This window comes from Scyliorhinus canicula, chromosome 10 (assembly GCF_902713615.1).
Source record: "Scyliorhinus canicula chromosome 10, sScyCan1.1, whole genome shotgun sequence".
In the NCBI taxonomy this organism is placed as follows: Eukaryota; Metazoa; Chordata; class Chondrichthyes; order Carcharhiniformes; family Scyliorhinidae; genus Scyliorhinus; species Scyliorhinus canicula.
The window spans coordinates 5,687,096-5,700,664 of NC_052155.1; the positions used below are offsets into that span (position 1 = coordinate 5,687,096).

Consider the following 13,569-nt stretch of genomic DNA (forward strand, 5'->3'; position numbering starts at 1 on the left):
TGCTGACTATCTTTAATCAAACTATGTTTTCCTAAATAATCATTAATCCTATCTCTCCGAATCCTTTCCAAAAGTTTGCTAACCACAGACGTAAGACTGATGGGTCTGTAGTTCCCAGGGGTTTCCCTATTCCCTTTCTTGAACAGGGAAACAACATTCGCCTCCCTCCAATCATCTGGTACTACTCGAGTGGAGAGGGAGGACGCAAAGATCATCGTCAACTGCGCAGCAATCTCCTCCCTTGCTTCCCGTAGTAACCGTGGGTATATCCCGTCAGGTCCAGGGGACTTCTCCATCCTGATGCTTTTCAAAATTTCCAGCACATCCTCCTACTTAATATCAACCTGTTTGAGTCTATTAACCTGGTTTACACTGTTCTCATGAGCAACAAGGTTCCTCTCTCTAGTGAATACTGAAGCAAAATATTCATTTAGGGCCTCCCCCATCTCCTCAAACTCTAGGCACAAGTTCCCTCCACTATCCCTGATGGGCCCTACTCTCAGAGGGGCTAGTTTAGCTCACTCAGCTAAATCGCTGGCTTTTAAAGCAGACCAAGCAGGCAAGCTGCACGGTTCGATCCCCGGACAGACGCCGAAATGTGGCGACTAGGGGCTTTTCACAGTAACTTCATTGAAGCCTACTTGTGACAATAAGCAATTTTCATTTCATTTTTCACTCTGATCATCCTCTTATTTCTCATGCAAGTGTAGAACGCCTTGGGTTTTCCCTAATACTTCCTGCCAGGACTTTTTCATGTCCCCTTCTAGCTCTTCTCAGTCCATTTTTGAGTTCCTCCCTGGCTACCTTGTAACCCTCTAAAGCAGAGTCAGATTCTTGCTTCCTGAACCTTACGCAAGCTTCTTTCTTCCTCTTCATAGAGGCCATTCAGCCCATCGAGTCTGCACCGCCTCTTGGAAAGAGCATCCTACCCAAGGTCAACACCTCCACCCTATCCTCATAGCCCAGTAACCCCACCCAACACTAAGGGCAATTTTGGACACTAAGGGCAATTTATCATGGCCAATTCACCTAACCTGCACATCTTTGGACTGTGGGAGGAAACCGGAGCACCCGGAGGAAACCCACGCACACACGGGGAGGATGTGCAGACTCCGCACAGACAGTGACCCAAGCCGGAATCGAACCTGGGACCCTGGAGCTGTGAAGCGATTGTGCTATCCACAATACTACCGTGCTGCCCACAAAATTCGGAACTGCGAGCCAGCCTGGAGTCGAACCTGGAATCTCCTGATTCGTAGTCAGACGCGTTATCCATTGCGCCACTGGCCCACAGAAGCTCCACTTCTCTTGTCATCCAAGACTCCATCACCTTCCCATTCCTTCCTCATCTCAGTGAGACAAAACTATCCAGCACTCGCAGCAAATGCTCCTTAAGCAACCCCCACATTACTGTTGTGCATTTCCCCAAGAACAATTGTTCCCACTTTATGCTCCTCAGCTCCTGTCTAATGGCAGTATAATTTCCCCTCCCCCAAATACCTTCCCATACTGTCTGTTCCTATCCCTCTCCATGACTAGGGTAAAGGTCAAGGAGTTCTGGTCTCTGTCACCGAAATGCTCTCCCATCGAGACATCTGACACCTGGCCTGGTTCGTTACCGACCATCAAGTCCAATATGGCCTCCGCCCTAGTCGGCCTATCTACATATTGAGTCAGGAATCCTTCCTGTACACACCTGACAAAATCTGCTCCATCCAAACCATTTGCACTAAGGAGGTTCCAGTCAATATTAGGGAAGTTGAAGTCACCCATGACAACAACTCTTGTTACTTCTGCACTTTTCCAAGATCTGCCGCCCAATCTGTCCCTCTATCTCTCTGCTGCTATTGGGGGATCTATAGAAAACTCCCAATAAAGTGACTGCTCCTTTCTTGTTTCTGCCTTCCACCCATACTGACACAGTGGACAAACCCTCCTCAACTACCTCCTTTTCTGCAGCTGTGGTGCACTCCCTAATTAACAGTGCCACTCCCCCTCCTCTTTTACCTCCCTCCCTATTCTTCTGAAAACATCTAAACCTCGGAACATCTAACAACCATTCCTGCCCCTGTGAAATCCACGTCTCCGTAATGGCAACAACACCGTAGTTCCAAGGACGGATCCATGCTCTAAGTTCATCTCCCTTATTCCTGACACTCCTTGCATTGAAACAGACACACTTTAACCCATTCCACCGAGTGCAACTTTACCCTATCAACTGTCTATCCTTCCTCACAGGCTTGCTGCATACTATTTCTGCCTGTTCAACAGCTACCCTATCCTCTAATCCATAGCTTGCATTTTGAAATTCCCATCCTTGTTTTCAGATGCCTCCCTGGCCTCACCCCTCCCTATCTCAGTAATCCCCTCCAACCCCACAACCCTCTCCTCATGCTGGCCTTAACCCAAGCACAATTGTAATCATTCCATCATTGTTGGCCGTGCGTTTAGTTGCTGGGCTCCAAGAAATTTCCTGCCCAAACCTCTCCACCCCTCGAAATCAATTTCCTCTTCAAAACTCCTTAAAACCTCCATCTTTAATAATAATAATAATCTTTATTAAGTAAGCTTACATTAACACTGCAATGAAGTTACTGTGAAAATTCCCTAATCGCCACACTCCGGCGCCTGCTCAGGTACACAGAGGGAGAATTCAGAATGTCTAAATTACCTAACAAGCGTGTCTTTCAGGACTTGTGGGAGGAAACCGGAGCACCCGGAGAAACCCCACGCAGACACCGGGAGAACGTGCAGACTCCGCACACTGATCCAAGCCGGGAATCGAACCTGGGACCCTGGAACTGTGAAGCAACAGTGCTAACCACTGTGCTACCGTGCCATCCCTGACCACTTTGCCATCTGACCAAATAACGCACGAGGTTTGGTGTCATTTTCTCTCATCTGAGGCTCCTTAGGGTGTTTTACTGTATTAAGGGGAACACTGTAAATATGTACTTGTCAGCTTCAAACAAAAAGCGAAGGCAAATTCACAAACTATCCTGGTTGTATCTGAACTCCAAACTCTGGGTTACCTGGGTATCCGAGCAGGGAGTTAGAGGAGATGGAAACTGGGTTCAAAACGAAAGGCAGAAAAAAAGTGACAGCAAAATAGGAAGACATGGGAATAAAAGGCAAAAAACAAACAACGGCTCCACTATCCCCGGAGATGGGCTTAGCATGAGGAAAAAACGGTAGAAAAACAAATTAAGAGTTCTGTATCTTAATGCACGTTGCATTAAAAAAGCAAGATAAATGCACTGACGGAACAAATAGATTAAATTGATATGATCTGATCACCATGACTTTTGTTTTGTAAATTTACAGTGCCCAATTCAGCTTTTCCAATTAAGGGGCAATTTAGTGTGGCCAATCCACCTATCCTGCACATCTTTGGGTTGTGGGGGCGAAACCCACACAGACACGGGGAGAATGTGCAAACTCCACACGGACAGTGACCCAGGGCCGGGATCGAACCTGGGACCTCGGCGCCATGAGGCAGCAGTGCTAACCACTGCGCCACCTGATCACCATGACTGAGACATGGTTGCAAGGGGGGTCAACGTTGGGAAATCAATATTCGGGTCATTTGACTTTTAGGAAGGAAGGGTGGGAAGGAAAGGGCAGTGGGGTAGCTCCACTAATCAGAGCGGAAGTTAATACAGTTCTGAGGGGCGATCTAGACTCAGAGGATGTGGGATTGATTTGTGTGGAAGTGACAAATACCAAAGGATGGAAGAGAGTGGTAGGTGGTCCCTGAAAACTAGCCACACTAAAGGAAAGAATTTAAAATCAAGAAATGACAAATGCATATAAAAAGGGGCGACTTTCATTTTCATATGGATTGGGCTCAGGAAATTGGAAACGGCAGCCAGGAGAATGAATTCAGGGAGAGTGACTCCGGGATGGTTTCTGGGAGGACCATGTTATGGAGCCACCGAGGGTTCAGGCCGTTTTGGATCTGGTAGTATGAAATGAAGCAGGTTTAATAAATGATCCCAAAATTAAGGATTCCCTCGGAAGTAGTGATCACAGAATTTAGCATTCAGCTGGAGCATGAGAAAATTGGGACTGAAATATCAGTGTTAAACTTAAAAAGGGGAATTACGAAGATATGAGGATGGAATTGGCCAGAGTGGACTGGTCATATGGATTAGCGGACAAGACAATGGAGGAGCAATAGCAGACATTCAGCGAGATAATTCATGACTCCCAGCAAAAATACATCGCAACGAGGAGGAAAGATTCGAGGGGGAGGAAAAATCTACCGTGGATAAGTGAAGGAAGTTAAGGAGAGTATTAAGTTTGGAAAGCGGAAACATACAAGATGGCAAAGGTCACTGGCAAGCCAGAAGAGTGGGATGGATTTAGAATGCAGCAAAGATAGACTAAAAATAAATTTTTTAAAAAGGAGAAAATAAACTGGGGCGGACAAGCCAGCGAGAAACTTAAAAGCAGACAATAAGAATTTTTAAAGTACATTAAAAGGAAGAGAGGAGTAAAAGAAAGCATTCACCCCTTAGAGAATGAAACTGGGGAAGTAATTATGGGGAACAAGGAAATGGCAGAGAATAATTTTTGCAGCGTCTTTACTGGGGAGAATATTACAAGCATCCCAGAAATAGGACAACACAGGGGAGGAATTAAATACATACCGAGAGAATTAAAAAAATATATAAATATAGAGTGCCCAATTCATTTATCATAGAATTTACAGTGCAGAAGGAGGCCATTTGGCCCATTGAGTCTGCACCGGCTCTTGGAAAGAGCCCCCTACCCAAGGTCAACACCTCCACCCTATCCCAATAACCCAGTAACCCCACCCAACGCTAAGGGCAATTTTGGACACTATGGGCAATTTATCATGTCCAATCCACCTAACCTGCACATCTTTGGACTGGGGGAGGAAACCGGAGCACCCGGAGGAAACCCACGCACACACGGGGAGGATGTGCAGACTCCGCACAGACAGTGACCCAAGCCGGAATCGAACCTGGGACCCTGGAGCTGTGAAGCAATTGTGCTATCCACAATGCTACCGTGGCCAACCCACCTATCCTGCACATCTTTGGGTTGTGGGGGCGAAACCCACTAGACAACAGGAGAATGTGTAAACCCCACACGGACAGTGACCCAAAGCCGGGATCGAACCTGTGACCTCGGCACCGTGAGGCTACAGCGCTAACCACTGCGCCACCGTGCCGCCCCATCACCAGAGAATTAGTTTTAGACAAACTAATGGGGTTAAAGGATGATAAGTCCCCTCGACTTTGTACCCCAGGATCTTAATAGGAGATAGTTCCTGAGATCAAGGATGCATTGGGAGTCATTTTCCAAAACTCCTTGGATTTTGGAACTGTGTCAAAGGATTGGAAAACTCCCAATGTGGTACCTTTGATCAAAAATGGAAGGAGTGAAAATGCAGGAAACTACAGACCAGTTAGTTCAACTTGTGTTATTGGAAAAATATTAGACTGAGTTATTAAGGAGAGAATAGCAGTGCATTTGGAAAAGTCATAATCCAATCAAGCAGAGTCAGAGTGGTTTCATGAAGGGGAAATCATGTCTGACACATTGACTAGAGTTCTTGGAGGAGGTTTCAACCACAACAGATAGGGGAGGACCAGTTGTTGGCGTCATTAAGCAGCAGTGATAACCACTATGCTACCGTGCCGCCAAGGTTTACCCCTTATCGTCAAACAATAACCCCTAGTTCTGGATTCCCCACCATTGGAACATTCTTTCTGAATCTACCCTGTCTAATCCTGTTAGAATATTGTAATTTCTGTGAGATCCTCTCTGACTCTTCTAAACTCCAATGAATATAATCCTAACCGATTATGTCTCTCCTCATATGACAGTCCTGCCATCCCAGGAATCAGCCTGGTAAACCTTCGCTGCACTCCCTCTGGAGCAAAAACATCCTTCCTCAGATAAGGACACCAAAACTGCCCACAATACTCCAGGTGTGGCCTCAACAAGGCCCTGTACAATTGCAGTAAAGCTTCCCTATTCCTATACTCAAATCCTCTCGCTATGAAGGCCAACATACCATTTGCCTTCTTTACTGCCTGCTGTACCTGCGCGCTTACTTCTCAGCGACTGACGCACGAGGACACTAAGGTCTCACTGAGTATCCGCCCCTCTCAATTTACATCCATTCAAATAAAAATCTGCCTTCCTATTTTTACTACCAAAGCGGATGACCTCACATTTATCCACATTATACTGCATCTGTCATGCATCGCCCACTCACTCAGCCTGTACAAATCCCGCTGAATCATCTCTGCATCCTCCTCACAGCTCACCCTCCCACCCAACTTTGTATCATCTGCTCAGTGGGCTAGACAGCTGGTTTGTGATCCAGAACAAGGCCAGCAGCGCGGGTTCAATTCCCGTACCAGCTGAGAATTCTGAATTCTCCCTCCGTGTACCCGAACAGGTGCCAGAATGTGGTGACTCGGGGCTTTTCACAGTAACTTCATTGCAGTGTTACTGTAAGCCTACTTGTGACAATAAAGATTATTTATTTATTTAAATTTTATTAAATTTGGAGATAATACATTTAGTCCCCTGATCCAGATCATTAATATATAGTGTGAACAGTTGGAGTCCGAGCACTGGTTCCTGCATACCCCATTATTCACTGCCTCCCTATCAGAGAAAGACCCAGGGCTGGATCCTCCTTCGATGGGATTCTCCGTTTCATCGGCAGCGCACTCACGCCCGCCGATTTCCCGACGTGTAGGAATGCCCACAATGTGAAACCCCACTGGCGGCTGCTGGGACGGAGAATCCCGCTGCCAGTGGAGGCGTGCCACACCAGAAAACAAGTCCGGCGGGACAAAGAATCCCACCCCCATTTATTCTCACTTTCTGCTTCCTGTTTGCTAACCAGTTTTCTGTCTCAGGGCAGTATCGGTGCAGCGTTGCAATTCTGTGGAAAAAATATCCAAGGTTTTGTCAATTTGCTACAGGAAGGAAAACATTGTTCCCAGTTCGAAATACCATCCTCTGGTTAATACAGAAATTGCGCATTTTGAAACCAAGAAAATAACATTTGGGAGTTTGTGATTTTGTGAATGTCACCAAATGCCTGTTGACCCAGCAACAGCGAGGTGACAGATTTTCAGAAAATCTAGAATGGGTACAGCACAGGGGGGTGATTTGGTCCCCCTCAAATCCTTACCGGCTCTCTGCCACAACAACTGGATTAGTCTCACCTCACGCCCATTCCCCCTGAACCCTGCAAACCAGCCCCTCAGGCAATCATTCCCTTTCCACACTCACAATTGACTCTCGCCTCCACCACACCCTGGGGCATTGCAGACCCCCCAAGCACTGGCTCTGTGAAAGTGCCTGTTTTCCTCCTTAGGGGTTTTTATTTTTGCTGGCCTAGCCCAATTAAACCTGTACCTCCCCCCTCAACGACAGAACCTTCCCGGCTGCAAGTCGAGCGGAGAATGACTGGGAGTTGAGTAAAGTTTGTACCCAAACCCCTGCACCCAACAAAACACCCCCCTTCCTGACCTGTTGTCCAATACGAGCAGTCATGTTCTTCCATCAGATCGGGACAGACAACAGCAAAGTGATTAACTGCAATTGTGATCACTGTCCACCTTGCACCCCTTCCCCCCCACCGTTTATTTGTTTTACCTGTTGCAATGAGAGCACAAGTGAGCAGGACAGGAGCCTCCAGCCGGGTTGCAGTGGGGCGCGTGACTACAATGTAACCATTCTGAGCATGTAACTAACACAGGGATTCCCCAGGGGAGGGAGTTCCTGTTTACAACGCAGACCGAAAGCCGCACAGGACAAACCTCGAAACAGCAGGAGAACTCCCAGAGTCACGTTTAAAACCAGCCTCAATCCCTATCCAATCTCAACTGCACAGTGAGGAGAGAGGGATTCCCTTCCAGCAATAAAGACAGGGAAGGAATCCCCTCCAGCAAGATGCAATTTAACAATACTGCCCATGTGCACCAGCTCCATAATAATTGGGGATGTGGCGCCCGCTTTGAACTGTTAACTTCAGAAGATGGTGCAGTGTTAATCTAAGCCTACTTGTGACAATCAAGATTATCAAATAGAAAATCTGCCTCTCCTTCCGCTGAAAGAGGCTGTCAGTCCCGGAGACACTAGGGATGAAATGTTAATTCAGGAATTGTATTGGAATAAGCAAGGCCCCGAGCAGGGATGTTCGACTGATCCTGATTGAACAGCCCTAGTTACTCAGGTTCAAAGAGCTTGGTGTTTTTGACAAAGACCTTTGACAAAGGGCGAGATTCTCCGGACTCGCTCGAGCGAAACGAGACCGGTGAATAGCGGGAGAAGCCGAAAATGAGAACCCGTCAGGCGCCAAACAGTTTGCGATGCAACCGACCCGCTCCCCTAGGCGAAAGCGGGATCTCGCCATAGCGGGGCGAGAAACCAATTATCATCACTCGAGCCCTATTTCAATCCAATTAGCAAATGGATTTTATTGCAGGTAACTGTGAGGGCATCCACTGTGGACCTGAGAGTGATGGAGCACAAGAACAGAAGAAATGGGAGCAGGAGTAGGCCACTCGGCCCATCAAGCCAGTTCCACTATTCAATACTATAATGGCCGATACTGCTCTTCAGCTCCATTCTCCCGCCAGCTCCCAATAATCCCTTAATTCCCCGAGTGACCAACACTCTGTCCGTCTCACAGCCTTCAACATATTCAACGATGGAACAATCCTCTGGGGTGGAGAAATTTCTCCTCACCTCAGTCCTAAATGATCGGCTCCTTATCCCGACGCTGCACCGTGTTCCAGATTCCCCGAATAGCAGGGACAGGCAGTCAGCGTCTACCCTATGAAGCCCCTATGATGATACTTTCGGAACAGCAAAAACCCACATGCAGTGGAGGTCAAAACGACTTGAGGGTCCAGATGCAAGCAGCATTAGAATTCTGTGAAATAATATAAAAATGATCAAAAGACAAATTGAATGATCTAGAGGAATATAATTCACAAGGTAAAAGTTGTGCTTCAGCTGTGCAAAGCCCTGGTTAGACTACAACTCACCGAATCACTTAGATTTAGGGGATTTTCACAGTAACTTAATTGCAGTGTTAATTTAAGCCTACTTGTGATACAAATAAAGATTATTTTTTAAAGTAAATTTAGACTACCCAATTCATTTTTTTCAATTAAGGGACAATTTAGCGTGGCTAATCCACCTATCCTGCACATCGTTAGGGTTGTGGGGGCGAGACCCACGCAAACACGGGGAGAATGTGCAAACTCCACACGGACAGTGACCCAGAGCCGGGATCGATCCTGGGACCTTGGCACCATGAGGCAGCAGTGCTAATCACTGAACCACCGCACTAATAATGATTATTATTATTATATCACAATTTTGTGATCTTAGTTTAGAAAAACGCAGCAGTGTGTAAAGAACAGTGTTTCTCCTTCACTTTTATTTAACCAAGCATAGAAAGTGTTTGCTGCCCTCTACTGGATTAAATTGGTTCTGCTTTTAATCAAAAAAATTTAGTTCCAAGTGGATGGCAATTTTGATGTACACTGCTAGGCTGTCAAAAAGCAGTTAGGATTTGCACTGCACATCTGATGTTCATGAAACACAGCTTGTTCAGTTATAGGGGCTGGTTTAGCACAGGGCTAAATCGCTGGCTTTGAAAGCAGACCAAGGCAGGCCAGCAGCGCGGTTCAATTCCCATACCAGCCTCCCCGAACAGGTGCCGGAATGTGGCGACTAGGGGCTTTTCACAGTAACTTCATTTGAAGCCTACTCGTGACAATAAGCGATTTTCATTTCATTTCATTTATTATACGATGGACCGGTTCTTGAACCACTGCAGTCCATGTGGTGTAGGTACATACACAGTGCTCTTAGGGAGTGAGTTACAGGACTTTGACCCAGCAACAGTGAAGGAACGGCCGATATATTTCCAAGTCAGGATAGTGAATGTCTTGGAGGGGAACCTCCAGGTGGTGGGGTTTCCAGGTATCTGCTGCTCTTATCCTTCTAGTAAGAAGTCTTACAACACCAGGTTAAAGTCCAACAGGTTTGTTTCAAACACGAGCTTTCGGAGCACGGCTCCTTCTTCAGGTGAATCAGGTGAATTTCACCTGAAGAAGGAGCCGTGCTCCGAAAGCTCGTGTTTGAAACAAACCTGTTGGACTTTAACCTGGTGTTGTAAGACTTCTTACTGTGCTCACCCCAGTCCAACGCCGGCATCTCCACATCATGGCTTATCCTTCTAGATGGTGGTGGTCGTGGGTTTGGAAGGTGCTGTCTAAGGGACCTTGGTGAGTTGCTGCAGTGCATCTTGTAGATGGTACACACGGCTGCCACTGTTCATCGGTGGTGGAGGGATTGGATGGCAACCTTTCTCAAATATATTTGAATCATAAATTGATGTTTAAAATTAAGTTTGTGGAATTTAATCTCAGATCTCAGTGTAGACATAACAAAGTAATGAAATGATTTGATTTCCAAATTCAGTAAAAACTTCCCTGTGGCATTTTTTGCATCACCTTATCTGACTTTTTGGTCCATTTTTCCAAGATAACAAAGGATGTTGTAATCTTTATTAGTTGGCCTTGTGAGTGTGATTTGGGACATGGACGACAAGAGGAAGAATTGTCTTTTCTCTTCCTGTGATTTAACAAGAGGATTTTGCAGTTCGGCGAAAGACATTCAATCTTCATAACTTTACATGTGAAATTTAAGGCGGAAATAGGCCTTTCGGCCCAAGCAGTTCATGCCAGTGCTTATACCCCAGCTGAGCAACATAGAAACAGTGAACAGATCAGGTGGGGTACTTGAGAGGGAGAGCTGGGTGTCGTCGGTGTACACATGGGAGCTGACCCAATAACTGTGAATGATGTCGGCAGGCAACAGCATCTACATGAGGAGAAGGCCAAGCACAGATTCTTGTGAGAATCAAGGGACAACAGTACAGGATTGGGGAGGGACACAATTACTAGAAATGCTCACTCCATGGTTAGCTTGGTATGGAATAAGTAAGGGCTGAGCGGGAGAAGGGAGCGGAGCTTTCAGAGGAGGGCAGCGTGGTCGGTAGTTGAAAGAATTCAGCTATCAACTCAAAGTGACTCAGTTTGGAAGAAGAAACAGAGAACGTTACAAGAATTCACAAGTATAGAGCGTTCATTGCCAATATTGTCACAATATTGTCACAATACAACAGGGCATTAGTAATCTCATTGAACCATATTGAAGGAAGTCATTTGGCCCACTGTGCTGGCTCTTTTAAAGTGTAGCCACCTGGGGTGGGCACTTCCAACTCGGTACAGAGAAACTTGCAAAGCCTAGTGGGTAAAATGGACAAGCCAAGACTCAGGCAGGCTCAGAGACTGAAATGTATATTTGTCAGCAAGAAGTCCAGACGGTATCGAAACTCCGACCAATTAGCATTTTAACGGGGCCGATTAGCATTTGATGGCCCATCTCCACCAAAGCAAAGGACTGGTACTCAAGCAACCGGGACGGTCCCAGACATTTCGGCGCCACTCTCTGTTCAAGGGAAACGTAAATAACGGGGTCAGTGACCGTTTGGGACACGCTCAGCCATCCAGATCCCCGCCCACTTATTGGTTAAGAATCGAACATAGTAATCGGGAATCACCCAATTAGTGGGGTCCAAACCGAAGGACCGCCCAAAAGAGAGCAAAAACCCCCAAGTATAAGAAGAAGAGTTCGCCACATGTTCGCTCTCTCTTGGTCCTGGTACCCCGGTCACGGCCGTCTCCAAGTGCAGCAACACCAGAAGCAAGTACGGGCTTGACGCTCGCTACCAGATGGATAAGCCCAGCTGAGCAGCAGTTACTCCTTTGGACTCGATAGATCCAGAATCGAACAGTGGCCACTGTTTCTCTGACCTAAGCCGGGTGCCCGAAGTTAAGTACAGGTTGTATTAGTCAATAGGTGTAGTTAACTAGTACTGTTTATGTTACATGACTGATTGTGTGTAAATAAAGTACCCTTGACCTTGAACTGACTAACTGGTGTTTGGCTCTTTGATCGATAGCCGGTTGAAACTTGTGGTGGTATCATTGATACCTGGCGACTCTAAGCATCAGGACATAGATAATACAGAAAGAAGAATAAATTCACTGATTGCCATAATTGGAACAGAGCCACAGAAAGTACAGAGAGAAGAGTATAGAAAAGAAAGCACGGTAAAAAGCTGAGACCTGTGAAGGTCCAAAGCGATTTAGAGGTTCATGTTCAGAGATTACAAAATTACAACGGTCAAATACCAGAAATGATCAAGCAAACTAACGGAATGTTAGCTTTTATTGCTAGTGTTCTAGAACATAAAAGGCAAGACGTTTTGCTACAACTATTCAAAGCATTGGTTCAATAGGAAAAAAAAGACTTACATTGTCATGTGAGAGTATCTTTAAGAAATGGGTGTTTATAAAATAGCTGTAGTGGATGTATCTTTAAGAAATCGGTGTTTATCAGTGATGTCAGAGTGTGGGTGGAGCTGGGCTGTTTGTCTGCTTTTACTTTCACTTTGGGTGTCTGCTACAGGGTGTGTTTAGTTTTGTTTTAGATTTGGAGAAGCTGCAGTCACAGCGAGATGTGTATGAATCTCTGCAAGCTGAAGAATGTTCATTTGATGATTTCAAAGTGGTAACTGCTCTCAGTAGAGAATTTAAATGAAAAATGAAATGAAAATCGCTTATTGTCACAAGTAGGCTTCAATGAAGTTATTGTGAAAAGCCCCTAGTCGCCACATTCCAGCGCCTGTCCGGGGAGGCTGGTATGGGAATCGTAAATGATGTCTTTCTGTAAAAAGGGTTCTTTTTTGTCTTATGGATGTTGCAAGGAAAGATTAAGAGTTACCTATAGAGTACTGTATTCTTTGGGGGATTTATTGGTGTTGATAGTTGTTAAGATGTTTACTGTGGGTTTATAAAGTGTTAACTGGTTTCATAAATAAACATTGTTTTAATTTAAAAGTACTTTAACTCTCTGTTGCACCACACCTGTAGAGTGAGCCGTGTACTCCCCATAACCACAATCTATTAAAAGTTGTGGGTCAGGTGAACTCCATTATACACTTTGGGGTTCTCTAAACCTTGGCCCATAACAACATTTACACAGTGCCCTTGACAACCTCAAAACATCCTGAAGTGCTTTTCGGCCAGGGAACTGTACTCACTATTGTAGTGTAGCTTATACCACACCGAGAGCACTGTTTACAGTTCTGGAGACTGCATCTGAGAGAGGAAAGATTTACTTTGGAAGGAGTGCAGTGCAGATTCACCAGAATGTTACCAGGGCTCTAAGAGTTAGAGTAGGAGGAGAGATTACTGAGACACATTGTATTTCCTGGAATATAGCAGAGAATAGAATCACAAAATGTTTACAAAGAACAAAGAACAATACAGCACAGGAACAGGCCCTTCGGCCCTCCAAGCCTGTACCGGTCATGATACTAACCTTGGCCAAAACCCTCGGCACTTCCTTGTGCCGTATCCCTCTATACCCATCCTATCCATGTATTTGTCAAGATGCCTTTTGAACGCCGTTAATGTATCTGCT

At 45.8% G+C, this 13,569-nt stretch overlaps 1 protein-coding gene and 1 non-coding gene across 3 annotated transcripts in view; both read right to left on the bottom strand.

Moving 5' to 3' along the window:
* osbpl1a (oxysterol binding protein-like 1A) overlaps window positions 1–7,754 on the bottom strand; it is a 242,783-nt gene extending 235,029 nt beyond the window's left edge. The window contains exon 1 of one of the 2 annotated variants that reach the window (XM_038808561.1): window positions 7,654–7,754. Coding sequence is in view for 1 of the 2 variants with exons in the window: in XM_038808559.1 (XP_038664487.1) it covers window positions 7,528–7,561 (34 nt within the window). In the remaining variant the exon portion in view is untranslated. Of the gene's footprint in view, window positions 1–7,527; window positions 7,577–7,653 lie in introns of those variants that run through there. The other variant, XM_038808559.1, reaches the window with a different exon arrangement.
* Window positions 1,218–1,290, bottom strand: trnar-acg. Its single transcript has one exon. It is a non-coding gene; the product is annotated as a tRNA-Arg (tRNA).
* Window positions 7,755–13,569: the final 5,815 nt, after the last annotated feature.